The sequence below is a fragment of the Falco biarmicus genome, chromosome 2 (genome assembly GCF_023638135.1).
Source record: "Falco biarmicus isolate bFalBia1 chromosome 2, bFalBia1.pri, whole genome shotgun sequence".
Lineage (NCBI taxonomy): Eukaryota > Metazoa > Chordata > Aves > Falconiformes > Falconidae > Falco > Falco biarmicus.
In genome coordinates, this window is record NC_079289.1 from 119,810,984 (window position 1) to 119,838,563 (window position 27,580).

General features: G+C 40.2%; 1 protein-coding gene across 4 annotated transcripts in view; it reads left to right on the forward strand.

Annotated features, from left to right (window-relative positions):
• The window catches only part of CBLB (Cbl proto-oncogene B), a 133,592-nt gene that overhangs the window by 75,929 nt on the left and 30,083 nt on the right, over positions 1-27,580 (forward strand). For all 4 annotated transcript variants that reach the window (XM_056327676.1, XM_056327679.1, XM_056327677.1 and 1 more), the window contains exons 5-11: positions 2,920-3,076; positions 7,281-7,402; positions 9,682-9,819; positions 11,385-11,472; positions 13,787-13,918; positions 17,771-17,974; positions 26,168-26,353. In XM_056327676.1, the coding sequence (XP_056183651.1) occupies positions 2,920-3,076; positions 7,281-7,402; positions 9,682-9,819; positions 11,385-11,472; positions 13,787-13,918; positions 17,771-17,974; positions 26,168-26,353 (1,027 nt within the window). The remainder of the gene's footprint in view (positions 1-2,919; positions 3,077-7,280; positions 7,403-9,681; positions 9,820-11,384; positions 11,473-13,786; positions 13,919-17,770; positions 17,975-26,167; positions 26,354-27,580) is intronic.

Here is a 27,580-nt window from a genome sequence, read left to right on the forward strand (position 1 = left end):
TTTAAACAACAGTCTAAGCATGCTATTAACTAGGACAGTCCCAGTCTCTACTGTGGTTTGACTGGTCCTGTTCCCTTCCCACTGCCCCTCCCCAAGCAACTAAAATCACTATTTAGATTTGAATAATGAAAAGGTGGCCTCAAAAGCTGTATGTCCCCTAAACCAGAAGAAAACAACAGCGGTGAAATGTTAACTCAAACAGAAAGTTAACTCGCCAGCCAACTCTGAAAGGCTTTTTCACCCATTTGTGGCCGTGGGAAGCCACCTGCCTGGTCCCTCCGGGATCTCTGCCGGAGGAGGATGCTTCCCGGTGTGCCTGAGAGGTCCCAGATCTTGGTGCTGGAGGAGCAGGAGGAGGGATGCTGCAGAATCCTTCACCCTCTGAAGACTCTGCATCACCCTCGTTTTGAGTGAGTGCCTGCTGCCTGCAAGGCATCAGAAGAGTGCAGCGACGAGAGAGAGAGGTTGGAGGAGAAACGAACCCTGCCTGGTGCTGTTTCTAAGTGTTCGGGAATGATAGCTGTGTAAAAGCAGCTGCTGAGAAATAGGAGTGAATGTGTTTCAACAACCAGTTCTCACCTTACGAATATGGAAGGTAGAAGAACTATTCCACAGAGCTGCAGAAAACCAAATATCTACTCAATTTAGTGAATTTTAAATTAGGACCACCACTTTTTTGGACACTTCTTCTCAGAGAAGTCCCACAAAATAACTGTAATGTTGTTCCATTATCTATGCACTCATTTCCCATCACTTTGTTTCTGTCTTAGCCAAAGTACTAGCCAACAGATCTCTAAAACCACATTCTCCTGAAGACTTTTTGTTTGGTTGGTGGGGTTTTGGGGGTGTAGGGCATTAGTCAAGAGAGAGCGAGAGATCCTACTTATCAATCACATCTAATGAGTAAGTTTTCATGAGACTGTCTCAGGTGAGGCTTGAAAAAGCAGTTCTTACGGTGTAGTGTGACTATAATAATTCATGGTAGAGTGTTGGGTTTTATTTAAGGGTTATTGTCTTAACCCTTCAAAAAAAATACAGAACAACAAAACAAACAAAACCCTCAAACAACCCCTACCACCCCCCCAAAAAACCAAAACAAACAAACAAAAAAACCCCCCAAACTTTTCTAACCCCGTTTCAGTGTGATCGGGGTGTTATAGCCATTTAGGGTGGTTTACAAAGAGAATCAGAAAACATTTCAGAGCCACAGTTACAGGAACTAAATAAGCAGTAGGCACTTGAACTAAGACAACTTTAAGACCACAAAAGCGCTGATGTTTTCCAGCTTTGTTCTCTGAACTTAGTGCAATGTTTCATTCTCTCTCTACCATAATCAAATTTTGATGTGCATTCTTTCTTAAAAGGCATCTGATGTGGTATCTCTCTTCAGCTCTTTGTGGTTTCCTGTTTTTCATACTCAGATGAAAGTATCTGCTGAGATCTATTGAACTTCGCATTTTATCATTTATGACTTTCTCAATATAAGCCTCCAAGTAACAAGTAGATTTCTTTGCACTTACAAATCTAGCCAATGCCTGATACAGTAGAATTACAGGAGCGTGTCTTTAGTGTTGTACTTCAAATTCCTACTTGTTTCAATTTAGGTCAACTGCATAATATTTGTTTTGCAGGACCAACTTCATACAGCTGGTCTCCACACACACACACACCCCCCCCCCAGTACTGTACTAGCAAGTAGTAAACATTTCTGTATAAGAAAATAATTAGAAAACCTGGAATAAAATATTTTGACTCATAAAAAAATAAGGCAATATGATCTAGTAAAAATTGCAAGAAATATTGGTGAGTTTGAGACACGTGTCTTATAATTTTAACAGTTATTATCAAAATATTACTGTGAATGTGTGAGAACTTGTGAAGTCCTGAAAATAGTTACATATTAGTTATATTTTGGTTAATTAAAACATTTTTAAAATAGCATATAATCTGCTGTCAGTGTCAGGAGAAATTTTAAGAGAAGGTGTTAACGGTTTTGCAAAACTTGGGTGAGACCTTAATGGCATGACAAGAAGAACTGCTATTAATGAACAATTTATCATGGTTTTAAGAGCGATAAAATAGAGTACTTCCAAGGGATCAGCCTTGGGTTGATTCCGAATACAAGCACTTGGTTGGCAAAATAACTAACCTGCGGTTTCTCTGACTGTGCAAATAGAAACTGAATTTGGCAGAACATGGCTTTGTATTGGAGAGGGTAACTTTAATTTCCTTCTATTCTGATTTCCCACCTTTTCCCACATTCACTACTGTCTGCAAAGACTCCCTGTCCTGCAAGAATGTGTGAAGGTGAAGATCTGAGAAGATGTGTCTTCTCATACTCGTCTAACTGCCATGGGCTGTGTTGGACCAGTGTCAGCGGGATCTGGTCGATTGCTATCATATTACTTGACCGGCGTTTATGAGCTTTAGCTATAAAAAATGTCATCACAGCAGATATACTACATTAATGCTTATCATTCTGAGAAGGGAGGCTGTGAAGAAAGGGGTTCCTCGCCCAGCCCAGAGGCGGCCCTTTACGCTCCCCTTGGGAGGGTGTGAGGGCGCTTGCTACGCCTGCTTGGTAGGGTATTTCGGTTTCTGCAGTGTTCTTTTTGTTGTCCTCCTAAGGAAGCCTGAATATTTATAATTTTAAATTTTAAATAAATAAATGACACTTTGATTAACCATATTTAAAGGAAGGCAAACCATTCTTTCATTTTCTTAAGCTGCTTTAAGAAAACTTGATTGTTGAGGGGTTTTTTTGGTTGTTTGTTTTTTGGTTGGTTTGGGATTTTTTTGTCTGTAGAGAAACCAAATTAAGATTCCACTTCTTTCAAAGTCCATTTCTGGTGTCTAAATAAGGTATCAAATCTTAAGTATGTGGTTTTATTAAATTTATTACTTCTAACCCTCTCACAGAACTATAGTGCCATGGAAAGTGTTCAGGCAGTGCCTTCATGAAGTTCATCAGATAAGCTCTGGTTTGGAAGCCATGGCTCTTAAATCTACTATTGACCTGACCTGCAATGACTACATTTCAATTTTTGAGTTTGATATCTTCACTAGATTATTTCAGGTAAGAAAACTGTAGATGCTTGTGTGAATGAGTGAACCTTAGTGCCCTGAGGCAAGTACCTGTGGCTCAAGGAACCAGGTTATTTGGAAAAACTGAAAAAACTGAAACACTGCAATTCAGAAATGAATTGTGCATGGTTTTTTTAGTCCCTCAGAGATGTTCGGGCATCAGTACCATCTGAAAAACTGGAAACATCCAGCAACGCCTGCTACATTTCAGCACATGATTAGTGCAATCACAATATCTTTGTGTTTGCTGCTTAATTTACTTCTCACTATTCTTAAATGCATTCCTAGAACTGCAGGCCTTCAGGTACTTGCCTAAGTTTTACTTGTGTTTTTATTGTGCTTTTGAATGTGTATATACTTACTTGAAGTGTTTCTACAAACACATAAAGGAAGTTTCATGTGACTGAGGTTTTTAGGCTAAATGTAGGCCAGACTTTTCTTGATGAATGTATTCTTGCCATTAATGCTCTGTTCTTTATTTACAATAAGGGACTGTCTTTGGGAATAGAGTTAATTATATTACTGTAAATAAGTAGTATTTATCTGGAATAAGCTTGTACATATGTTACATGCCTATGTTGACATTGTGTCCCTTCTACAGAATACTCTTGAATATTTTAGTCAATACAGAAGGCTGTGCTGGTTTGCATCCATATTAGATGTATTGACTCTGAATTTGTTACTTTGGGTATTTCTTTTGTATATAGGAACATTTAAGGTGTACAGACATTTATTTGATCACTTACTTTCTTTACCCTGTACAGTGACAAACTGGTGCCACAGCCTTGAGCTGCATTTCTTTACCCTGTACAGTGACAAACTGGTGCCACAGCCTTGAGCTGCACTGGGGGGGGGGGGGGGGGGGGGGGCGTAGATTGGGTATGAGGAAAAAATTCTTCACTGGAGAAGGCTATCGAGCACTTAGGGGCATGGTTTCAAGGGAGACTTGGCAACGATAAGCTAACGGTTAGACTCGACCACCTTAAAGGTCTTTTTCAACCTAACTGATTCTATGATTGTGCTTTTTCCCGTTGGAGGTACGTTCAAAATACCAATTTTGTGTCAAAGCCTGGGCCGTGTGTTTGGTCTCTTTTCCATGATAATCTCTGTTTAGCTTTCTTGGGTTTGCTGCTATGGGAAAGTGTGCCATTACAAAATTGATACTAAGATTTGGCATGAGATGATTAAAGTTTTTAGTTTACGGAGTTTTGATTTTGATCATCTCCATTCTGAGTCAAAACTGTATCACAGTTGAAAATGTTACAGTGTAAGTGATCTGTATAACTTAACCACAGACACTGGTCACTTACTAAAATGTGCACAGGTCGTGGAGGTTTGAACAGAACTTTGGGGTTCTCTTTGCTGAAGTGATAAACTAGAGAATATAGATCACTGCATTATGCTGCTTTAGCAAAATCCCCCTGCCCTTTGTCCTTTGTGTGGAGCTCGATGGGATCAGGCATTCCTGTCCGAACGTTGCTGCCTTGGGACCAGTTTCTACTCTGCCAAAAGCTTCTCCCTTTTGCTGAGTGTTTGGCTAACGAATACGGTGTTCAGGTTAGTAACCGGGCACAATCTTGATCTCAGACTTGACTGTAAAATATCTGAGGCCTGTTGGCTGCAGCGTACATGCCTATGAAATGCATTTATTTAAAGTTTCTTTCTGTAGGATTTTTCCCCCTAAACATTTTGCTTACCAATAACAGCAGGGTTCGGGTTTGTGGTTTTGTTGTTGTTTTGTTTGTTTGGTTTTTTTAATCTGTACATCAAGTGTAAGATTAAATGAGAAGTCACTGATCTGAGAAGTAAGTTTGTTCCAACCCTATGTGGGCTCCTATAGATTGCATTAGTATCAGGACAGAAGCCTCAAATGAGATTTATTTTCCTTTTTCTGTGAGCTGATGAGTATCTATTTGCATTAGTTTCTTTGTGAGGCTGTAGCCGGTTTGATTCATTACAGAGCCTGGTGCTGGAGAAGGGGGATCAGCAGTACCGATATGGGTAAGGTGAGCAGGCTGGTTAGGATTAACTTTTAATTTAACTGAGAACAAGAAGGAGAATTTTTGCCGAACAGATTACCAGCGGGTGCGATAGCCGCATAACTGTTGAAGTGAACTCGCCCTGAACTCGCCCTGAGAACCTCTCCCAGAGGTTACATTTTACTTCTCTAGTTTTTAAATGGCTTCTGTAATGATGTGTGTGTACGCCCACGGAGAGAAAATCCCAATTGCTTAAGTAATCAAAGCACTGTTTTGCCAACTGCGGGTTGTGTTACAGATAAGCTACCTTTAAAGTGATGCAGAAAGCAAGACTAGTTTTTACGGAGATCCTGTGAAAGGGGAGTTGCTCCCCCTGCCTCCCCACGGCATGCAGGCACAGCTGTGGGTGCTGTGTTCCCTGGCCAGGGATGAAGTGAGCAGGGCAGAAGGTGTAGATGCTTGGAAGGAAGGGGACTCCATTCTGTCACTGGTAACATCTTCAGTTATCCTTTTATGCACAAATATTTCCATAGAAGAGAAAGTGTACAGATATTTTCCCATTTGACATTTCTGCTTTTGTAATTTATATAAATTTATATATATACACAAATGTGTGCGTGTATATATATATACATTGAAAACTCTGTGTTTGTGTGCACAAGGCAAGATATGAGTCCTTGCGCTTTGATTTTTTCGGTCATGCAGTCCCATCATTTTCTAGATTCAGCAGTAGTGTGACACTCTGTAGAGAGTCCAGGCATGTGGGGAAGACGTTGCCCACTGTCAACCTAGGAGCCTGACGGTTGTGATTAACCAAGGAATTTGCATGCTACTTGAATTTATTTCATAATGTACTGTAGCGAGCCTTTATATCCCGCAGTTCAACAAAACATCAAAGCACTGAGCGTTGGATCATCCTTTGATTTACGTGCATGCACTGGAGTGACACGGCAGGAGAAGGAACGTTGTGTTTTTGGGAGGGAAGCGTCAGTGTTGCTGTGGTGAAAGGGGAAGAGTCAACTCCCTCAAACTCCCTTTTTTCTCTGGAGCAACCACAGTGTTTCGTGTGGTGAAGCCTTCTGGCATCCACTGCTGGTGAGGGCGCAGAGGAGCTGGCAGGGTGCAGTGATGCGTTTAGGATTGTGATTTCTTTTTCCCCTTTTCTACAAATTTGAACATGTGAAGTTTCTTGTGGACTCTGTGCTGAAATGTGTCTGATTTGAAGAGGTAATAATTGTAAAACGGGTGTTCACCCATGTTTAAGCAGTGGTTAGGGTTTGCCTGGGAAATGAATCGTAACCTCAGGCAGCAGCGTTGGGATGCGCTGCCCAAGTATGTCACGCGGGCATTTGCCCCGTGCCTTGCCAGCCCTTGGAAGCCCTTGTCAAGGGGATTTGCAGGGCACACGAGAACACCAGCCTCTTCACTCCTGTTGCTTCACTTCACCTCCCTTGATCTTTTGACAAATACACACAAAAAAAAAATCTCCAAACCATTCAGAGGCAGGTTTTTGTGTCTCCGAATGCTGGCAATGAACACTTAATATATTTGTATGAATCCACTACTTCAGACCCATCCTTCATGTACAGAAAGGGCTGTCCTGTATCCTTCGCAGAGGTGGTGTATTGGGCGTGTGTCGCTGAGTTTTCGGGAACATTTGCTATTCAGGTCAGCAAGGACTGTGGTGAAGTACAGTCAATATATGTATTGTTTGCTGGTTGTAATACCATTATGCTAACTGAAGAAATCACGAAGTAGAGAATAAGAAAAGAAATGACAGCTGAAATTAGTGGCTTTGTTAGGCTTCATTTGTTAATGTTACTTATCATTACCTATGGAAGTGCCCCAGGACCTCTCAAGAATAGGCTTAACTGTGTGTTGATTAAGCCATCATGGAGCCGTGCTCTCCAGGTTCTAACTAAACACGAAGTTTAATACATTAGCTACAAATAGGCGATTCTGTAAATTCAGGTTCTTCAGAATCTTTATCTAAAAATTTATACTTGATGTTCTTGGAGTAATCCCTTTGAAGGAAACCTGGGAGCGAATCAGGGTGTGTAGGATGGTCTTTTGTACTGTTTAGACCTTAACCACAAGTTCTTGTTTTTCAGCTGAAGCTAAACCACGGTAGGTCTCCCTGACAAATTGGCTTGAGTTTCATTAGAAACATGTAACTACCTGGCTGCATCTGTTTAATTGTTTGTCTTCGGTTTTCAGCCGTGGGGTTCAATCTTAAGGAATTGGAACTTCTTAGCTGTGACGCACCCTGGCTATATGGCATTCCTGACGTACGATGAAGTGAAGGCGAGGCTGCAGAAATACAGCACTAAGCCTGGGAGGTGAGAAGCTGCGCTGATCATTGCTTCCCAAATAAACTTGCTCTCTCAGAAGCTACATAATTTACTCTAGGTTCATACTTCTGTACTGTGTGATACTTAATGCTCACTGCAAAATGGAAGGAGTGAATCTTTGGCTTTTTCTTTTTGGTAACAGAGTGAATCAGAGCCGTAGTACATTTGGGGGTTTTATACTTGTGATTTTATTGGTATCAAAAGGTATTTTTAAAAACAGCTTTTACTACTAAAGCTCTGAACTCCACAGTCAAAAAACACTGACCTTTTACATTTTAAGACATAGGAATTTTGTAAACACGACCTGGTTTTTATGCCATAATTCTCCTACAGTGCTATGTAGCAAAAAAATACTGTATTATCACAAGAAAGTCTAAGTGAGTACAAATAAACAGGAAAAAAATTGAAATTACATTGCTTTTCCTTTCTTCTTCTGAATTAGGTACAATAAGCAATGTGTTCTGGAAGAGCATACTTGAAAATATAAATTGCTTTTCAAAATTTGCATCAAATTGCTGCTCAACAGTAAAGTAAAAATAATCTTAACATTTTCCATGGTAGCACACCTAATTATGAATTTAGTCAGTGCTTATGTGTTCCTTTTATGTTCATACATTTTTTTCCTTTGCCAGTAATGATTGTGTGTCCCATAATCTGCACCTGGAAAAGGAATCTGTCAGATTAAATATCATGGCATGTAGAGTTTTTTAATAATTTCTGTGTAGTGCTATGCATACTGAATTATTCAAAAGGAACTTTTACTATTTGTGCCACTTCTGCTGTCCTGGAGGAACATCCCTGTCAGTTAGGAAGCTCTTTCCCCCTGATGTCTCCTTGTCTAACTTTGCTCTGGGGTCACATGTGTACGTAGGTAAAAGTATGTCATTTTGAAACTTGTTAGAGAAGTCTAGCAACAGTTATACCCGTATTCTGTACTTAGTTTCTTTTGATTTTTAGCAAACAATATGTTGTTAAGTTGCCTGCCTGGTCCAGTCCATATATACAAGAATCTGTTTTTTCCAGCAGAGTAACATTGAACTGCAGCAGTCGGATAACAAGGTTGATTTTGAGAGCGGTTGCTATACTTGCTGTTTTCTCTATTATTAATTCTGATTCTGTGATTCTAAAAAAGAAGTAATAGAGGAATTATCCAAAGCTGCCTCTATGTTCCATGTAAATAGAGAGTTAGTTTTAAGATAACTTTCTATTGCACACCAGAAAATTACTTTCTGAGTCACTTAGGTGAAATGCTGAGTGTGAAAGAGGAGATACGAAGTGAAATTGGTTCTTTAATCTAAAACATCCTGGAAATCACCAGATTCTGTTGAAATGAGTAGTTACTACTTCAGTGTAGGGTTGGCCCCACTGAAGGTTTTAAGAGCCATGCCAAACTTCAGGGACGCTAATATTTCTCATTTTAAACAGTTTGGAAGGAAATAAACTATAGATGTGTGATTAAGAAAAGCTGCTCTATAATACAAAATCGAGTTTGTGGTATTTCACTGTGGGATGCTTCTCTGAGTGAGGTTTTTGCATATGAGATGGTGTCTGACATGAAAAGGACCAGAGTTTGTAGAAAAACTAAACATGCCTGATAGCGTTGCCTATAATTTTCCTTTTCCTCCTGCTGTGCTCCCTGCCTACCTCCTGTATGCTCCCAGCTATCACCTGCAGCACACAGAAGTATTTAAGTTTAAGTCCAGTTGGCTTGGTATTATCTAGTATTTTCTGAAGAAGTGATATTTCTTCTGTCCTGTGCACCACCTCGGGTGCCCACAGACTGGTGTTGCTAGTAAAGGGGGGTTTATTATTTGTCGTTCACATTTCTGTTGCATCTAAAGATGTTTTATGTTTCCCCTTCCATTCATTCAGGTTATTAGCCTTTATATGCACCCAAAATGTATCTTGTAGCTATGGACACTTGACAATACAATATGCTGTTCTTGAGCAAGTTTTTGGGCATGTCTAAATGTACATGTTGGGGCTGCCCACAGGGAGTGCGCAGCTTTGAGAACTAACAAGCAAGCAAATGAGAAGCTGGGGGTAGGGTGCTACTGGTACCTTATTTCTGCCCACGAGGAACTGGCAGCGTAAAAGATGCAGGTTTATTTAAGGTTGTACAAAGAACACGTGGCAGAATTAGGCATCTGGCCCAAATCTTCAGAGACCTGACGCAGTGCCTTTACCAGAGGCCATCCTTGCGCTCTGCGCTGGTTTCGCGGGACTGTGATTAACGGTGACTTTTTATTCATCCTGTCTTTCTCAAGCTACATTTTCAGGCTGAGTTGCACTCGGCTGGGACAGTGGGCCATCGGGTATGTGACCGGCGATGGGAACATATTGCAGACCATACCTCACAACAAGCCCCTCTTTCAAGCTCTGATTGATGGCAGCCGGGAAGGATTGTAAGTGCAAATTCCTACAGGCACCATATGTACAAAATCCCGATTTCCTTGTTCTTCTAATGCTTGGGTGGGTAGCTATTAAAGATCTTTAAAAAACAGAGAATCTGGGATGTGGTGTTAACATTCCTTTGGAGTTTAAGGACCATCCCTTTTATCCATTTGAAAAACACCTGTTTCCAGGTAATTCCATTAACCAAAATTAATGAAAGTTAACCAAAGCTATATCTCATAGCAGATAAATTCCAGGAGAAAATAAAACTGGGCAGCTGTGACATTGATTCCTCCCCACCCCACCTAGTAAAAGTCCCAAATGCACTTAAGCTTATTGAACAATTACTGCTGCCAGTTACTCATGGGTCTAACTCTGGACAATCATTTGAAAGCTATGTAATTGCTTTTTTATTTATTGTGCGGCCTGAACATTCTCCAGGTTCTAATAGTTTACTGACAAGACTTATAATTATAAGAGAATCTAAGTTTGTAGGGAGTAGTAGTACAGTTTTACTAGGCTGGCTAGTTTTGGTGTCAGAACCTTTTCACTGGGATAAGTGTTTTGATATATCCACATGATCATGATGGTGAGGGGGGGTAGAGGGAAAGGAAAATTGATTAATCCTCAAAAAAGGATTGAGAAACCCTTTACAATCTTGCAGTTTTTCTCCATCCTGCACAGTGCAGTAATTATTTTTTTCCCCAGGTATGATGATTTCATACATGTAGTAACAAGCACCCTTATAATGGTGGTGTTTCAGGCAAAAACTGAGCAAAAAAACCCTAGAGCTGAGAATATTTAGTGCAGAGTGAAGATTTTGTACCCTATGTAAATACAGTTTACTCACAGCGTGACAACATCCTGACTTTCAAGAAACTCTTTCCATGTTAGAGGTAATATAAATCTGAATATAGAACACCTTAGGGTCTTTAATGTCATTTAGTCTATTATTCTTAATTTCCCACAGGATCGAAATGCCCCCGTTGGTTCTTGCTTAAAGTCTAGTCTGCATCTTCGTTTCTGGGTGTAGATTCTTGTCATAAATTACACAGATTTATGTATGTCGTAATATACACAGATATAATATTATGAGACATATATATAAAATTGCATATATCATAATACACAACGATACACACAAAAGTTCATAACTTTCTGTTCTGCTCCATTGCTTGCAGTAGCCTATAGAGTCACCGAGCGTGATGCTCGCAGTGGGGAGATCACTAGGAGCACAAGCAAGTATAAGCTCGCTGTGAAATGAAGATGTAAAATAATATTCTGTTGAGCTACCTCCAGAAGGTTATCTGCTAATCAAAGCTCAGATGCACTCCGGTGGTAGCTGTGCATGCGATATCAAAATCCTTCCTGGGCTTTTATAAATAGGCTTGAGCATGTGTCAGGATGGGCATGTAGCGTTCAGTTGCGCCCAGGAAATAAGTTGCCTGAGGAAAGACGGTGCATTTTAGTTAATGTCTACTGGAACTTACTCTGCCCCTTTGAAATTTCAGTGGTATTGTTCAGCTAATAAAGCTCAAGAAATGTGGGTATTTATAACAATCTTCTTGTGATGCAGCTATCTGTTCCCAGACGGGCGAAGTTATAATCCCGATTTGACAGGATTATGTGAACCCACGCCACACGATCACATAAAAGTCACACAGGTATGTTGCAGAATCTGTCAGCTGTGTCTTAATTTCCACTTCCCTCAGTATCTCATCTAGCAGTGATAATAAGTTTATATTAAAATGCGAGAAAGAAATTCATAGGAGTGAAAATATGTTGTTGATAGAAGGGCTTAGATGAAGAACAGGATAATAATCGTTTGAACTCTAGCACTGGTTGTGACGCAGATGGCATGGCTTGGAAAATTTTGTTTATTCTAAGCCTCTTCCAAGTGAGAAATGTTATTTCTAATAACAGTTATTAAAGATTTTTCTGATATTTATGTTACAGGTTTCTGTAGCTTGGTGTTTCCTTGCTAATAGCAGATGGGAATACAGAAATGAAATCAAGATCAAATGATAATTTTGAAGCCTGAATAGGAATGGTACCGTTCGTTCACAGGTCCAGGAGGAAAAGCGTAGTTCATATATCACAAAGATACCAGTTCCAGGGTCTCTCTCCTTTCTTCTTTGTCTATTGTGCAAATTAAAAGAAAGATCAGAGAAAAGCAACAGAAATAATTAAGCGCCTAAAGGGAGTCACTTTGCAAAGAAAATTAGAATATGTAGATGTGTTTGTCTTGTTAAGTGATGATGTGATAAACCAGTGTTGCAGGTGTTTGATACTCAAGTAACAGGAATTAGCCACCACAGGACAAACGCTTGATTAAAAATGTAGCTGAAATGAAGGTTCAGGTATACTGTGTAGAGCATTTTTCCTGACAGAAGCATCTGGAAGTCTTGAAAGTCAAGAAGAGGCACCAGACCAGGTCCCAGCCATGCTGTTGCAGGTGGGCTCCCGTTTCTGCCGAGCAGAGTGGGCGACCCGAACCTGCCGCAGTTTTGGGCGCTCCATGCGCTCCATCCCCAGAGGTGCTGTAGAAGAGAAGTATCCGTTACCGTCACTGGTATTGTCAGGAATGCCGTTGTGAAAATACCTGTTTCCTAAGTAAGAGAATGACTAAAAACAATTACCTGAAGAAAGCCTTGAGCCCTTCCACCTCTCTGACTTCCCTCTTCCCCCTCCAGTCTTAAAATAGCAACGAGAGAGTAATGCAGAGGCGTTAGCTAATTGTGCTGCACGGAACACTTTTCTATCCCCGTATCCTTAACTTTTCCCCAAGGAAAGGAAAAGCAGCTTAGCCAGTCTGAGTGTTTACCTTGTTCCTCACAGACCAGTCGTGGTGTATTCTGAATTCGCTGACTGAACCCAGTTGCTTCTGAACTGGGAGCTGTGAGGGCACCCTTAGTGCTAGTGGTAATTCAATGGATTCTGAACTGTGTGAACGCTGCCTTAAATAATACGTAACTGCAGGAGTTTAAAGCTGTCACTAGAGCTGCTTGAACTAAGAAAAGATGGTGTAAAGTGGCTGCAGGGCTGGGCTGCTGCGGATGGAGTCTTTGCAAGAGCTCCACTGAAGATGCAGAAGCATCTTTAGTACGTACTGACCACAGCTGCAGATATGAGCTGTCTTTTTTCTTTTCTCTCAGGTTTAGCCTTCTCTCCCCTCCCTTTACTCACCAGTAGCTACTTACTTTCCTGTGCCCTGGATTCTACTTATTTTAAGCTTTGAAAACAAACAAAAAGCTTGATTTTGACACAAATGCATTTGATTCCTAGTTCCCCAACAATACCTAATTCTAGAAAACTATTCTGGACTCAAGTTTTATCTGTTACTTACTCCTCCTGAAGGTGTTTTTATACCTTTGTGTCAGTTCTGTAAGGACAGTAAGCCCGGGCTGCTGGGTGCGTGGCTCGCCGTGCCACCCTGGGGAGCGTTCTTGCCTTGACAAGGGTTGTTTGCTTCTGCTGACCATCCTGCCGCACTGCATCATCGCTGCGTCGAAAGCCCTCTTGCTTGTCAGTTTTCAACCCGGTAACCTCTGTTAGTCCCAAACTCATGCCTAGCAAGGGAAACGCCCATTTTTTTTCCCCCGCTCATCACTTAATTTCTCACTTAGAGCTGTGTTCTTTATCTTTCTCTTAACTGAGACCAGGATGTATGCCTTGTATAGCAGTTACACGTGAGAAGACTTTGGAAAAGCTAATAGGCACAGATATTTTAAGCTTTTTTGGTAGCAGCTATTGTAGTATATCATGGGCTTGAAGAAGCAAAAAAAAAAAGTAAGGTGTTTCAGTAATCTTAGTGTGGCTTTTAAATACATCAGTAGGAGTACTTACCTTCACTACTAAGTAAAGCCAGTTGGAAAACCAGGGACTTGGAGGAAATGTTTGTTGCTACTGGTGCTTAAAGATATACCCTGTGTACAAATCTCAGTAAAGAAATAACCACTTCACTCTCTTTTGTTACAGGAGCAGTACGAATTGTACTGTGAAATGGGCTCCACTTTTCAGCTGTGTAAAATCTGTGCCGAGAATGACAAGGACGTGAAGATAGAGCCTTGTGGACACCTCATGTGTACGTCGTGTCTGACAGCGTGGCAGGTACTGTCGGAGCTCAGCTGGTGCGGAAGGGGGTGGGTTTCTCTGTTACATCCCTGTTTACAGTGCGGGTATATGTTTACTCCTCCAGTTACTTACAGTTACTCAGTAAGATGGTTCAGGGACATACATACATATTTAAAATTATAAACATTTTCATTTTTTGGACCAAGATCTGGGTCGGGAAGCTCCAAGAATCATTAAAATCTGACTTGTAGGCTTGCCGAGGCCACTTACTGACTGCTGCAAAGTGGCAGCTCTTCCCTGAGCGCAGGATCTACGCGGCTGGCGAAAGCTGGCGCCTGGTGCCCGGCCAGCCTGCCCGGGCGCTTCGTGGTGCCGTCAAAAGGCACGGAGGGGACAGCTGGGGGCTGGGAGCAGGTGACGGAGAAGGCAACGTTTTGTAAGGAGATGGGATGTCTTTGGGAGGAGGATTCAATCAGTTCTTCAAGTCATGAAACAGCCTGTGGAAAAGCACGCTTAGGATGCTTGTGCTTCATGTTAACAGCATGCAAAGCACTAGATGACCTAGCTTTACGTTGGGGTTGTTGGGGTGAGAGGTTGAATGGAGGGGAAACCCTGATCTCTCAATGTCATTTACAGAAGATTCTGAAACCCACACGAGACCCTCTGGTGACACAGGTCGGTGTGTTTTGTCCAGCTTGTTCATGGACATTCCCATCTGTGGGGGAGGGGGGGCTGGTGCCTTTAGTTCAGCGCAGGCCACAAGCATTGGGCTTAAGAATTAAAGGCAGAGGCCATTCCTCGTTACAGCTTCAGACTCTCCCCTGACGGGTGCTCCTGGGACTGCTCTGCCTCCTTCCCCTGCCCCTGTCCTTTTCTGTGGGGAGGAGTAAGGGCCATCGCGTTCGCATATGGTCCACCATTACGCACCAGTCCTTGGTTACAGGTGAGGCGAGAAGAGTAGAAAGAATCCATAACTCTAGTCCATTTTTGACCTGGGTTTAAATGAGTTAATTCAGTTAATGTGTTTTCATTGTCATATTTGAGATATGACATACAGGACTAAAGTTTTTTCTTTTCAGATTCCTAATTAAGAAATCATCACTGGCAGGACAACACGATTTATCAGAAGTATCATTTGAGTTTTTCTTCCCTTAGCAATAAAGCTTGCTGACAAGGGAGTGTTCTCAGTGTCTGACTTTGTGTTCTTCCTGAAATTTGAGTTTGCTGCTCCAAACACACATCTTTCAAATTGTCCGCAGATCAGAAATTCTGAGAAAATTCCATTTTAGACATACCTGAATAAGAATATTTGTCTCAGTACTAAGCAGCTGCTGAGCTGGAACAGTATTTCTCATCTCAGGAGTACCCTTCCTCTGTTCTTACCAGTTTCGTTCTGAATGACAAACATAGAGATGTAACTATGTTAAGCTTTCACTTAAAAAAAAATCTGAAATTCTGAGGTCTGTAGCTTTTTGGGCTTTTTTTGGTGGGTTTTTCTTTGCTTAGCTGAAAGGACTAAGCAAAAAGACTGAAATCTTTGTACCTTTGGTTGCTGGGTGTCTCACAGCATGGTAGCAGCATGTTCTAGTCTTGTGCCAGTGATGTGCTCCAGTTTTGGAGACTTCAGAAGCTAAGGTGGTCAGTGCTTTGGCCAGTGGTAGGGGTTCAGGAAGAGGACAACAGAGTATTGTAGGCTCAGAGAACTGGTGTGTTTGAAAGCATCAAGCTTCATCAGAACATTGCAACCAGCTGTAATCAGCCAGGTACATTTTGGACTTCATTACAATTTTAACTTTTGTATAATTAGCGAGGCAATGAGGAAATATTGCACCGTAACAGCATCAGCTGTTGCAAGCTCCTGGTGGGCTAGTGTCTAATTGGAAGCATAATGGCTCATTAGGTGTGCCTCAAGAGGTCCAAGACAGATGTTTTCACTAAGCAGAAAAAAAATGAGTAAGTAACATCAGACCTGCACAGAATGCTAAGGGTGGTTTGGAGTTGTTCACCTTTTTGGAGATCAGCCTCTCAAATAAGACTTACTTTAGCTGTGTCCTTTTTGTGTTATGCAACAGGAGTAAAATATCATTTTCTTCCACAGAAATCTGTTCTTGTCTAAAAATACGACACGTCTGGACTTGATTCTAAAATCATATGGGCATATATGCTGCACTGTGAGGTTCACAATAGCTATCCTCTCAGTGTTGTAAATAACCCTTCTGTGGGCATGGACAAACATGTATTCATACAGACATCTCGGATCTCTGCTTTAATTCCCCAGCTGGTACCATACAGTTGATTACAAGTGTCTGCTGTATATACACACCATATGTATATATACATATGTATATTGGTTCCCCAATATATTTTGGTGAACTTAGTGCTTCTGAAAAGAGAGGAAGGAAGCTGCTAGTGCAGAACTAGCTGATAACACAGATATGATAAGGCCTTGAAAATGAAGAGTTCTGTGCCTTGTCTGTAAGGCTGTTTTTAGAAAATGAAACTGTAAAGAGTTGCATGCGTAAGGGAGGATTTATGTTCTACAACAGTGACTACTTCAGTAGGTCCATATAATTTGCAGGCACTCTTAGACATAGTAAGTGATGTTTAGTAGTCCTTTGTAATTAGGATGCAAGGCTGCTAGAAGTAGGTTACATATAAAAATCCAGTACTAACCATGCAGATAGGCATGACTTGTCAGGAGACATCCTTTATAGATATCTGCCCTTGGGATACGGTTCTTCTGCAGACTGTAAAATCATCTGTCAATTTAGTAAGACTGGCAAGTGTCAAGATAAAAATAATCCTGGAAAAAAATTTAAATCTTCTCCTTAGAAATCAAAAAGCTGTGCTTGCTTAATGGTATTTCAGGATAGGTAGGTTTAGAATTGATTTTGGGGTTTGTGTCATTTTAGCTTTCTGTCTACCTGACTGCAAATATGGCACAATGTGATTTCTCAATTCAGATTGAGTTATCTTGATCTCTCAAAAAGCTTCAGGGCTCTTTTGGGTACGGTTTTCCTTTTTTTTTTTTTTTTTAAATAAAAATAAAAATCAACTCTGCATTGTGTCTCTTGATGGAAAAAATTCTTTATAAGTGCTTGAAAGACTTCTCTCCAATTTTTTTTTTGTTCATTACTAGCCTGAAATCTACTTTAAAGGCTTTTTGGTTACTTCTGACAAGGAAAAAAGTATTTCTGAAATTAGTAAAAGGAATGAAAATACGGCTACTTGAAAATCATTTAACACATTGTACTGCTTAGAAGTTAAAATTCAACTAATTCTTTTTTCTGATAACATGTGAAAATAGTTCCTTGTTTAGGTAATTTATTGAAAATATTGTGCAAGCCTCTGGTTTGTTACTTAAACATGTCAAAAAATGATTGTAGCTTTAGGTGTTGGATATGCATACCGCTAAATGATGGCAATATCTGGACTGTATATATGTTCTTTAGAGAATAACAGCTGCATACCCTGAAGCTCATCTGCATTTGCTAACTCAAAAAGAAGTGCTTTATATAATAAAATACATTATATCTACGCACCTCGCCTTCCTTCTTCTGAAGAAATAGAAAAAATTTTATTCTTAAAGGCAAGGTGTTGTCTCCTGACCTCTAATACTAAGACAATTACAATTTTGGTGCTTTGTAGAGGTACCGGTTGCATTTTTATTAGTTATTTTTAAGTGAAGCTTAATCTTTGTAAGAGAGAGAGCTCTAGAAGTGCAGTCATGTTACCATTTACTATAGTTCAATATCTGTGAACTTGTTCCTGTTCACTCCAGTCTGTCTTTACAAGCTCTTAGAGACCTGTTAAGGGCATTTTACTGCTTTTTAAATTACTTGTATTTTTAAGTTTTAAACTTTTATGTACTTTTTTGTCTTGCTGTAGGAATCCGATGGCCAAGGCTGTCCCTTCTGCCGCTGTGAAATCAAAGGAACTGAACCAATCATTGTGGATCCCTTTGATCCCAGGGATGAAAACTCCAGATGCTGCAGTATTATTGATAGCTTTAGTATGCCCATGTTGGACTTGGATGACGACGATGATAGAGAAGAGTCTTTAATGATGAATCGCTTGGCTTCAGTGCGAAAGGTAAATACTCAAGTACCGTACAACAGATAAAGCTGTGTGTTTGTAAATGAAGCTGCCAGTAATGTTAAACAACAAGAGGTTTCACTTCACGCTCTGCGTTCCAGCAACTCGCTGGACAGTTCTCTGGTTGAGAAAACAAAATGCGTCAATGTTGCAGCAGTAACACTGAAGTTGAATAGGAGAAAAAAAACCACATTTCCAGATTCTCAGCTGATATGAAGCGACTTAACTCTGTTTATAATGGAGGAAGCTTGAGTTTGCACAGCTGAGGCTTTTACCCAGATTACACTGCATGGAGAGTTCCCTGAATTTTTATTTGTAAGGAGCAAAAAAATTCATGTATGCAGAATATATTATTAGTTTTCTGCATGTGTGTATATACATATGCACAGAATGTTTTAGGATTAAACTTGAATTTCTAAATATTATTAAATATTATTGCTTTGTAAAGGTGACTTGGAACCCAATTTGTATCGTACACAAGTAGCTTTTAATTATGTTTTATGTGAGTTGTCTATGACTTTTTACCCCTCTATTTTTAGTATTCAGTACTTTTAGTGGGAAAAATGTATCTGAGATTATTCATAGTGACTTTGTGTTTCAGGATGGTTCTTTGTCCTGAAACTATGTTAAATTCTGGTATTTTTCTTTGGTTGCAGGGGATTTTATTACTGATAAATAAGCACAATAGTTAACACAAGTTTATTTTATGTTGGTAGTTTTCACTATTGTATTTTAGCCTGGACTAGATGTTGTCATAGGCCACGCAACACTGAATTACAGTGCATTTTCTGTATTTTACCTTTTACTAAGGTCATCTAGATTGAATAGTTTCCTTGGAATTAATTCTGTAACGTCTTACTCTTCCATTTCCTTATCACTGTATTTGTAAAAAAAAGTATGTTTCACTCTTGTATCTGAGGGTATCTGTCAGTTAATATACATACTTCTGATATCCTTCCTAACCTCTTAAGTCATATGAATCATTTTTGTGTTGTGCATGTAATAGAGCATGGCCCACTCCTGGGAACAGTTTATCCTTCCTCCCTGGACTGAAATTGCAGTCTGCAGCCTGACCTCTGTGAGATAGCCTGGAATTGATGGGCTTTTATAACACTATCACTTCCATGATAAGGCAAAAATGCATTATGCTTTTATCAAAAGAAGGAACAATAGGCTTTACTATAAGTAGTCTTGTTTTCAGTATCCACCGAGTGCTTGAGTGCTTTGCTGCTTGCTATTTTTATATCACTAATTTCATTGTTCGGTGAAAGAAACATAATTATCCCTGAAGTTTAGGAACAGCGTTTTCCACTGTCTGTTAACCTCTTGAAGTCCTTACTTGAAAATGTTGAGTTATCAGGCCATTTGGTGATTCTTACCTTCTGTTTTCTCCTTAAAATTGTTACCAGTGGTTGTACAGGGATGCTCTTAATCACCCCGCCAGTGTGGGACATGGCATTATTTATATGCAACTCCTTTTAGTACTGCCTTCATCAGCCATGTCCATTTCTTCTAATAATTTCTTTTTCCTGCAAAAGCATTTCTTCAGAGCCTGCTAGAAGAAATTCTTTTTTTCTTCTACGATATTATGTAGGCTTTTTACTTGTTTTTGAATTTTTCCTTTGTTCCTTGTTAATGCTGTTAATGTGACCATGGTACTGCCTAATGGCAGACTGTTGTAGCCATTGGATTTGTTGAAGCAATAGAAGTTAGATGGCAAAGACAATAATTTAGTTCTTGCAGCTTACCTGCGGATACTGTGCTTACTGTGTAATCCCAGGGAACACATCTTTCAATTCTTATTTTATTGCAGGGTTTGTCTCATACTTTCTCAACATAAAGCTGCTAAATCCTTGAAAATCAAATGGGCTGATTTTGTCTCAAATCACCTGGCCAGACCATGTGGTATTACTGGGAATATCTGCTTTTGTGGCGTGCCTGGCTAGTAGTGAGCTGAGGCGGTAAACCTGCTGGAAGAGGAGAGTTCCAGAGGCGTGAAGTCCTGATAAAAGTGACCGTGGAGCTTCACTGTGGGTTGCAGAACTGTTCAAATCAGTCCTTGTTGTCCTGAAAGCCTTGTGAGAGGGGCACTGTTAGCACGTTTCTAAGCTGTTACTACCAGTTTGCACCGTCTTTGGGACCTGTATTGGATAGATATTCCTAATGCAATGAAAGCTGCAGCAAGCTCGTTGCAGAAGCACACACAGCGCAGTCAGGTTCGTCGCTGATTAAGGGGCCTGGGTGGGTTTTCAAGTGATCTCCTCTTGGCAAAATGAAAAGCTGAAAAACCCTTTCATGGAATTGTCACAGAAGACACAGATTTTTGTCACGTGCTGTACCTCTATGAATTATGAATGTAAGTTGGGTATCGGAAGAAGACCAGTTCTGCACTTTATCGCTCTGTCTCTGAAGCGTGCTCATTAACTGTAAGAGGTATCTGAATTAAGTCCCTGAGGAACCTCAGACTCGAAATTGCTTTAAGGAAAAGAATAGTCACGAAGCTACTTACTCATTCTTTAATGGAATGAGTAAATGGATACACTTTAAGAAAAGAGACTCACTCTTGCTAGGTAGGTGTTGTGTGTGAGTCAGCAGCAGCAGATCAGCTGCAACGGAGGCTTTAGCGAAACTCACTGCAATTAGTCTGTTTATCTGCCTCATCAAGCAGCTTATTCTTTTTCATTACTAATTTGTCTTTAGATACTTCTTTATGAAAGAAAGATGAAGAGTCGCGCCAAAGCCTCTGTTAATTGTCTCATCGCTGAGAAATTTCCAGTCCCATGGTATGAGATTAGCGACGGCAGTTACTGCCCGAAGCGATCCTTTTCTTGGCTCTATCCATTTGTGCTAGCCAAGCACAACATTATGAAAGGCACGTTTAAAAAAATGTGCAGATTACAGGCTCACGTAAATATTAAAAATGGCTTTTTCCATTTTTAAAGAGGGCATTTGAGTTCCTGGTAGACTGATTTTTCTTTATTTTTATTTATTGTTCCATAATGCTTAATATCCCATTATCCCAATGAATTATCTGTCACTTTACCTTGTATGAGACATTATGTGATACACTTTTAAAAAGACAGAAAGGAAATAATGAAAATGCATAGTGCAGGAGTTCTTGTTAAAGAGTAAGTAATATTGAATTCATAAGTGCTAAGGTAAAGTTTGATCCAAATAATACTACATGAAAATGTAGAGGAAGGCCTTAGCAGTATGCAAGACTAATGAGGTTTTCAATAGCTTAAGATGAATTAACATTCTCTAAAAGTACTTTCTTCTAACACTAGATGAAGTTACCTTGTCTGGGGAGTTACAATCTTCTCTGGAATTAATTTCCTAGCTGTCTGAATGCACCGAAGACTGACTTTGATTCTATTACTTTAAAATAGTTATAGGAAATTGTCAGACTGGGGGAGGCACTGTTTGTCATGAGTAGGCGTCTTCCAGCAGATGAGTTAGCTCAGGTTTAACAAATCATGGCAAAAGACGTTGGCTCTCAAAATATGGGAGGAGACTGTGTTTTTCACTACTCCTCCTCATTTCCAAATTATTAAATTGTCCTGGTAATGAAAAAAAAGCATATATTATGTAGTAATAGTGTTTTTAATTCCATGATACAAAATACAGGAATATGTAAATAAACACTTCAAGTACATATCCAGGTATTCCCTTCATCTGTGCACTCTTAACTCATACATACCTGTCACTGCCTTCTTCATGGTACAGCTGGTTCGTGGGAATGCGTTAAAATCGTGCCCCACCACACAGGAGTCCTCAGCTGCTCGGTGGTTCGTACTGGAGCGGGGCAGGAGTGGTGGGCGGCAGCGTGCCCCCCGCCTGAAAGTGTGTTGCTGCCGCCCCGGGCAGCCTCTGCTCCCGCGCCCTCCGGCACACGTGTTTGCTTGGGTCAGCAAAGGGAAGATCAAATAAAGGACACACCTGATTGTGAAAAAAATGTTTACAGCTGTCAGCATAAGTGATGTAACTATATCCTCACACAGATTTTTGAGTCCAGATTGTACTGGTCTGTCTTGGTCAAAATTTATCCTAACAAGAAGTAACAAATGCATGAGTTACTCTTATTTGATTATAAATACAGAAACTTCAGGGAACTACTTGGAAATAGAAAATCCACTTCTGGTGTAGGTCTGTGTGGACCTTCCTAGATGTCTTGTTATGCAGTATCTCAGTTCCTGAGTCCACTCCCGCAGGACAGTAGCAATCAGGATAATATTCCTCCGTGAGTCACTTGTTAGGATTTGTGTCAAGTGTGCTTTTCAGATGTGCCTGTCGGGCAGAAAGGCGTTGGGAGCTAAACCTCTCCAACCGATAGCCTGGCTTAATACTTCCATCAGAAAAACCTTCATTAGAAACCGTAATGTCAAAAGCAGGCTTATTCTTGAATTCACAGCCACTAGGGGCAAACGGATACCAGTATATCCCAGTAATAAATACATCTGATTAAATAGCACACGTGTGGTCAGCTCCGCAGTACAGTACGGCTGCGAAGTCGGTGACAGCTGCTTCTCCCTCAGCAGCAGCCGTGCCAGCCAGATGCAGTCCGTGCTGCTACAAAGGCGTCTGTGTTCTTTTCCTTAATGACATCTTTATTGCTCAGGTCTGTTGCAGCAGGGCTCCTTTGTACGCCAAAGGTCTGTCTTCTGTCACTGCCAGTTCACTTGTACTGCTTTGTGTCTTGCCTGCTTTACTTTGTCACCGTGCTGCTCTCATTACTGCTTTATTTCCAGTGAAGAGAAGATACGCAGAAAACTCCAGTAGGTGACAAACAGAAAAATTTTAAATCTCCTTGTCCTTAGGGAGTCTGTCAGGAAGAGTAGGTGTTGTGTACATCTGTTGGTGCCCTGGTAGCCACATGAAATGCAACCATCTCGTTGGCCTAGCCGTCAGCAAACATCAAATGATGCAGTTGGAGAGGTTGGATGGGGGCTGACAGGAAAAATATGGGATTTTTTAATATGATGGGAATACGCTGGAACCCTGATACAGAATGCTGAAGAAAACCGGTGTGTTGCTGCAGAGTATTTTGCTTTGGTTTATTTTTAATATCAGTAAACAAGGACTCATAGTCCCAGCAAAGCATTTTCTCTTTGCTAAGCACCAAGTGGTGATATGGATTAGGCTTCCCTGTAGGGGGAGAAACTGATAGTGCTTGCAGCCATCCTACGCCCCCTCCCCCTCCCACGCCTTCAAGTTATTCTTTAACCTGTTGGTCATCATCAGTTCCCTTCGGAAATCTCTGGGGCCACAGCGCGTTGTGGGAGTGTTGTGGCTGTAGGCAGTAGTAGTGCAGGGGACTGAAAGATGATTTTTCTACCTTGAAACAAAGCGCTGATGTAAGCTTTAATGGAAGCCCTTTCACACCCTTGCTGCTTCTTTCCATTTCATTTTGGCAGTTATGATTTACCATCCATGGAATATGGTGGGTAGAGATAGCTAAATAACAGATACATGTGGAACCAGAAGTTAATCGCATAATCTTGCTTCAGCAGGGTTAAAAAATATCACGTTTTAAGACTCTTGAACTTCTAAATGAATCTTAATATTTTTCTAGGTTTTTTGTTACTGCCTACTACATATTGGGTGTGTTTTTCAACCACTTGTTTCCGCAAATCTGAAAATCCGTCCCCACTGGGTTTTAGATGTGAATATTCCCATGATTTCTGTCTCTGCTGGAGCTGGACTGTTGTTATGTTGCTGTAAGAGAAAAGTCTGACACAAATGGCACCAGTGGGCTGATGGAGGGATGAGCTTATCATTTTGATGATTCTTTAGAGCACAGCTGTGTTAGAGGAGGCTGCTGTATAGGAATAGTGTCAGGTTGCGCTCTGAGGAAGTTGCATTAATTATTTCCACAGCAATTAGAACATCTTAAATTCCAAACAAATGTTTCCTGTCCAGTCCTCTGCAGTATTTCTTATTTTTCTTATTCTTTGTTTTCAGCTCCTATTACATATAGAGTTGTTTCTTAGTTCTCCTGGAGCAATTCCCTGCTGACTGAGACATGTTGTGGAACACCATAAAATGTAGAGACTTACTGCAAGGCTTTTATTTTAAATAATCGTATCTGTTTGAAGGTGTGACCTGTGTATTAGTTGTTTCAAATAATTTGGGAAATAAATTAATTTTCTGTCTGCTGAAACCAAAGAATTGAATATATTCTATTACATGTCTCTTAGCTTTCAGGTGGAGGTATAACTAAACTTTGAAAATTAATGCCATTAAATGATACAGTGCTTATTGTTCTATTTAAAAGATAGATGCTTTCTGTTAAGGAAAATGAATTGGCGTTCAGTTCATAGTCATTTTATAATTGCAGTTGCTCAGGCATGCTTGTGAGATACTTATCTAGCTTGGTTACTCGTCTTTCCATAATATTCAGAGAGGCAAAGCACTTCAGTCATTCATGTGTTTATCCTCACGGACTTCCAGTCGAGGTCAGGGGTATTCACCAATTAAAGGAAACAAAGAAAATTTCAGGGCTGTGTTCAAGCCATTTAGTATGAACATCGTGTGACTCCTCCTTCATTGGAAGGAGAAACTGGGAAACTATTTGTAGCCGTGAAGAGCACAAACCTGGAATTGCTCAGCCTCTTGAAATTGAATGTGTAGTCCTGATGCTGAGCTTACACTTGTAGACAAAGTGGTAAGACCTTGGGTATCAACAGAAAAATCATTCTGGCCATGGCATTGCACGTCAGCCTTCTAGCTCTTCAGCAGCTCCTCCTCTCTCTCACGTTTTATTGCAAGGTTTATTGCAATATTTATTATTATTGCAAGTAATACTGTGGTAGCTCCTAGTTTTTGAAGCAAATCTGGTGGTAATCTCAATGATGTAGAACAGAATACTAAACTAAGCTGTAGTATACAGCACACTGAGTGAGGAGACTGTTTATTACATCCTTTTCCTGGATCTGCTTTTGAATTTCTGAAGTTTTCAGATGCTTTAATATAGACACCACATGTAAAGAAAGGTAATGTTTATTTGTTTACCTTGTTAAAGAACTTCCTAGTCTCACCCCTGTCATCGCTACGGGTCTGTACAGCATTGGTGGGAAAAAGCTGATGAAATGAGGGGAAAAGTTTTGATCAAAGTGATTTAGCATAAAGCTGAGTGCATTTTTTTGCGATCAGTTTGCCGTGCCTGCCTTAGGAAGCTGGCAGCCTGTTAGCCCCGTAAGGAGTTACGCGGCAGGAAGGCAGGGGTGCCTCGGCGCACGCGTGGCCTGAGGCTGATGCTCGGTGTGAATGTCTTCCAGCTACTTGTGCCTACTGTCAGGGAAAGCACGGAACAGCGTAAACAGCCAGGGTTACGTACAGTAAGTACAGTGAAACAATTACGGTGAGCTCACAGAAACAACTAATTTATGCAGGCAATTAAACTCTCATTGTTTAAAGTGAGCCAGGTGAGGTTCAGGGACTAGTTGCAAAAACAGGTGGAGCCTGGATTGAGGAGTGAGATCTTTGGTTCTAATGAATTTGAAAGGACAAGTCAAGAGAAAAAAATATCATAATTTGTCACTGGGGGGGGAGGAGTGTGTGTATGCGTGACTAATTAGTTCCATATTTGCTAAAATGATAAACTGAATTGTCCTAAAGTGATTTGGGTAAATCAACACATAAATAAGGGAAGAATTAATTTCTTTGCCTGCTGACTTACTGATAATTGTGATTTGTAAGTTTTCAGGAGACAGGTACATTCTGTTTTCTATGGAAGTGTATGTTGAAAATGGGCTGTGTTTAACAGACAGTAGCATAGATGTCCAGCTTTTACAAGCAATTTACAGAATCTTACATGGAGTGCTCTCTAGTAATAAAAAGGTTATGCAGAGCAGCAGCACTGCAGTAGCATCTTTGTATGTTAGTGGTTGTTCCCTTTCATATGACAATGATTGCTTGTTTTCTTAAACAAATTACTGGAACATAGATTGTTCTTCTATTTTCATCACAAGTTGACATGGACCTTAGTTAGACTTAGACAGACTTGTAGATTTCTTTTTCAGTAACTGTAAGATGAGCACCTGTACTATTAATTAAAAGAGCAGCAGGGTGTCCGTTATGATAAATTACTGTTAGTAAGTACCTGAAAAATATCGAATGTTTTACTCGGGGAATGGAAGTTGTGTACCTGACCATCAGGCAAATAGCAATTGGGTTTTTTCTGTCTTGAAGTGCAATGAGAGGCAGAATTCACCAGTGACATCCCCAGGATCTTCCCCTCTTGCACAAAGAAGAAAACCACTCCCAGACCCCCTGCAGATCCCCCACCTCAGTCTTCCACCTGTACCTCCTCGTCTGGACCTTATTCAGAAGGGAGTAGCACGGTCACCATGTGCCAGCCCTACTGGGTCACCAAAGGTGAGTCTTACTGAACCATTATTCCTTTATAAACGAAGATTTAGAAATTGTATTGTTTTCAAGGTGAGCTTTGCATGTTTATTTTGGAAGTTGCACTTCTGAAATTTTCCATGCATGTTTTCTTTTTTTGGGAGTTTGCTCTGTCCAAAAGGTCTTTAATTCCTTGTAGCTTAGAAAAACTTTAGATTATATCCCCATTGGTTAAGTCCCTTATCTCCTTCAGCTGACTCTGGCGAGTGCCCGTCACACCTTACACAGTCAGATGTTTACGGCTACGTGTGCTGGTCAGATGGGACCTCTGTTTCTCTGTTGATTATACTATAATTGGTTAGGGTCAGAATTTTAAAGACATTGCTAATGGATGAGTTTTGTAGTAAACCCTGATTTTTGAAAATAAATAGAAATTAAAGTTTCCCAAAAATAGATTTCGAGGTTATTATCTTATTAAAATTACATGTTGTGCTCTGATGACAACTTATCCTCAATTTCCACAGCATCCTTACAAGAAAAATATGTGCAGATGCACTGCTTTCAAAACCTTAAATAGCATATATTAGGAGTCCATTTTCAAGGAAAATAATACTGACTCTATAGCTAATAAATTGTATGCTGTGTTTTGTGAAACTAATGATACTCAAGATTTAATGATTTTCTTGGGAGTGGATAAGCATGAAGGAGAACAAATACTAAGTTTCCTCTCTATTGTGAGTTGATCATTTTGTTGTAAGTGCTGTATAGGGAGGGGGAATTAGATTTAAATTTTTCATTTTTAGATGATGAGTTCAAATTCAAGATCAAGACATGACTTGAAAGCTGTGTGCTCATAATAATGCAGTATGAAGAACCCTATCTATTTTTTCAGGTTTTTACTTCAAGCTTGAGAAGCAACCTCTTTTTAAGATTCTAGTGGTTTATAATTTAGAGGGGAAAATAGAAGTTTGAATGGTTTTTCACCACTTCTTATATTATACAAGGGAATTTATAACACATTGAGGAGATATCCTAATCATATGGCACATCCATTAGAAATTAATTCTACAATACCATATTTTTACAAAGTTTGTCTTTTAAAAATCAGAAAATCGGAAATTTCAATATTGCTTTAAATGTTTCAGTGATGTTATTTTGGAAATGCCTTTTTTTCCCTTGAAATTTCACTTTAAAAGATAATTGGGGGGATGAAAAGGAAACAAGGTGGGGGCAACAAAGAATAATTTCATACTTTGA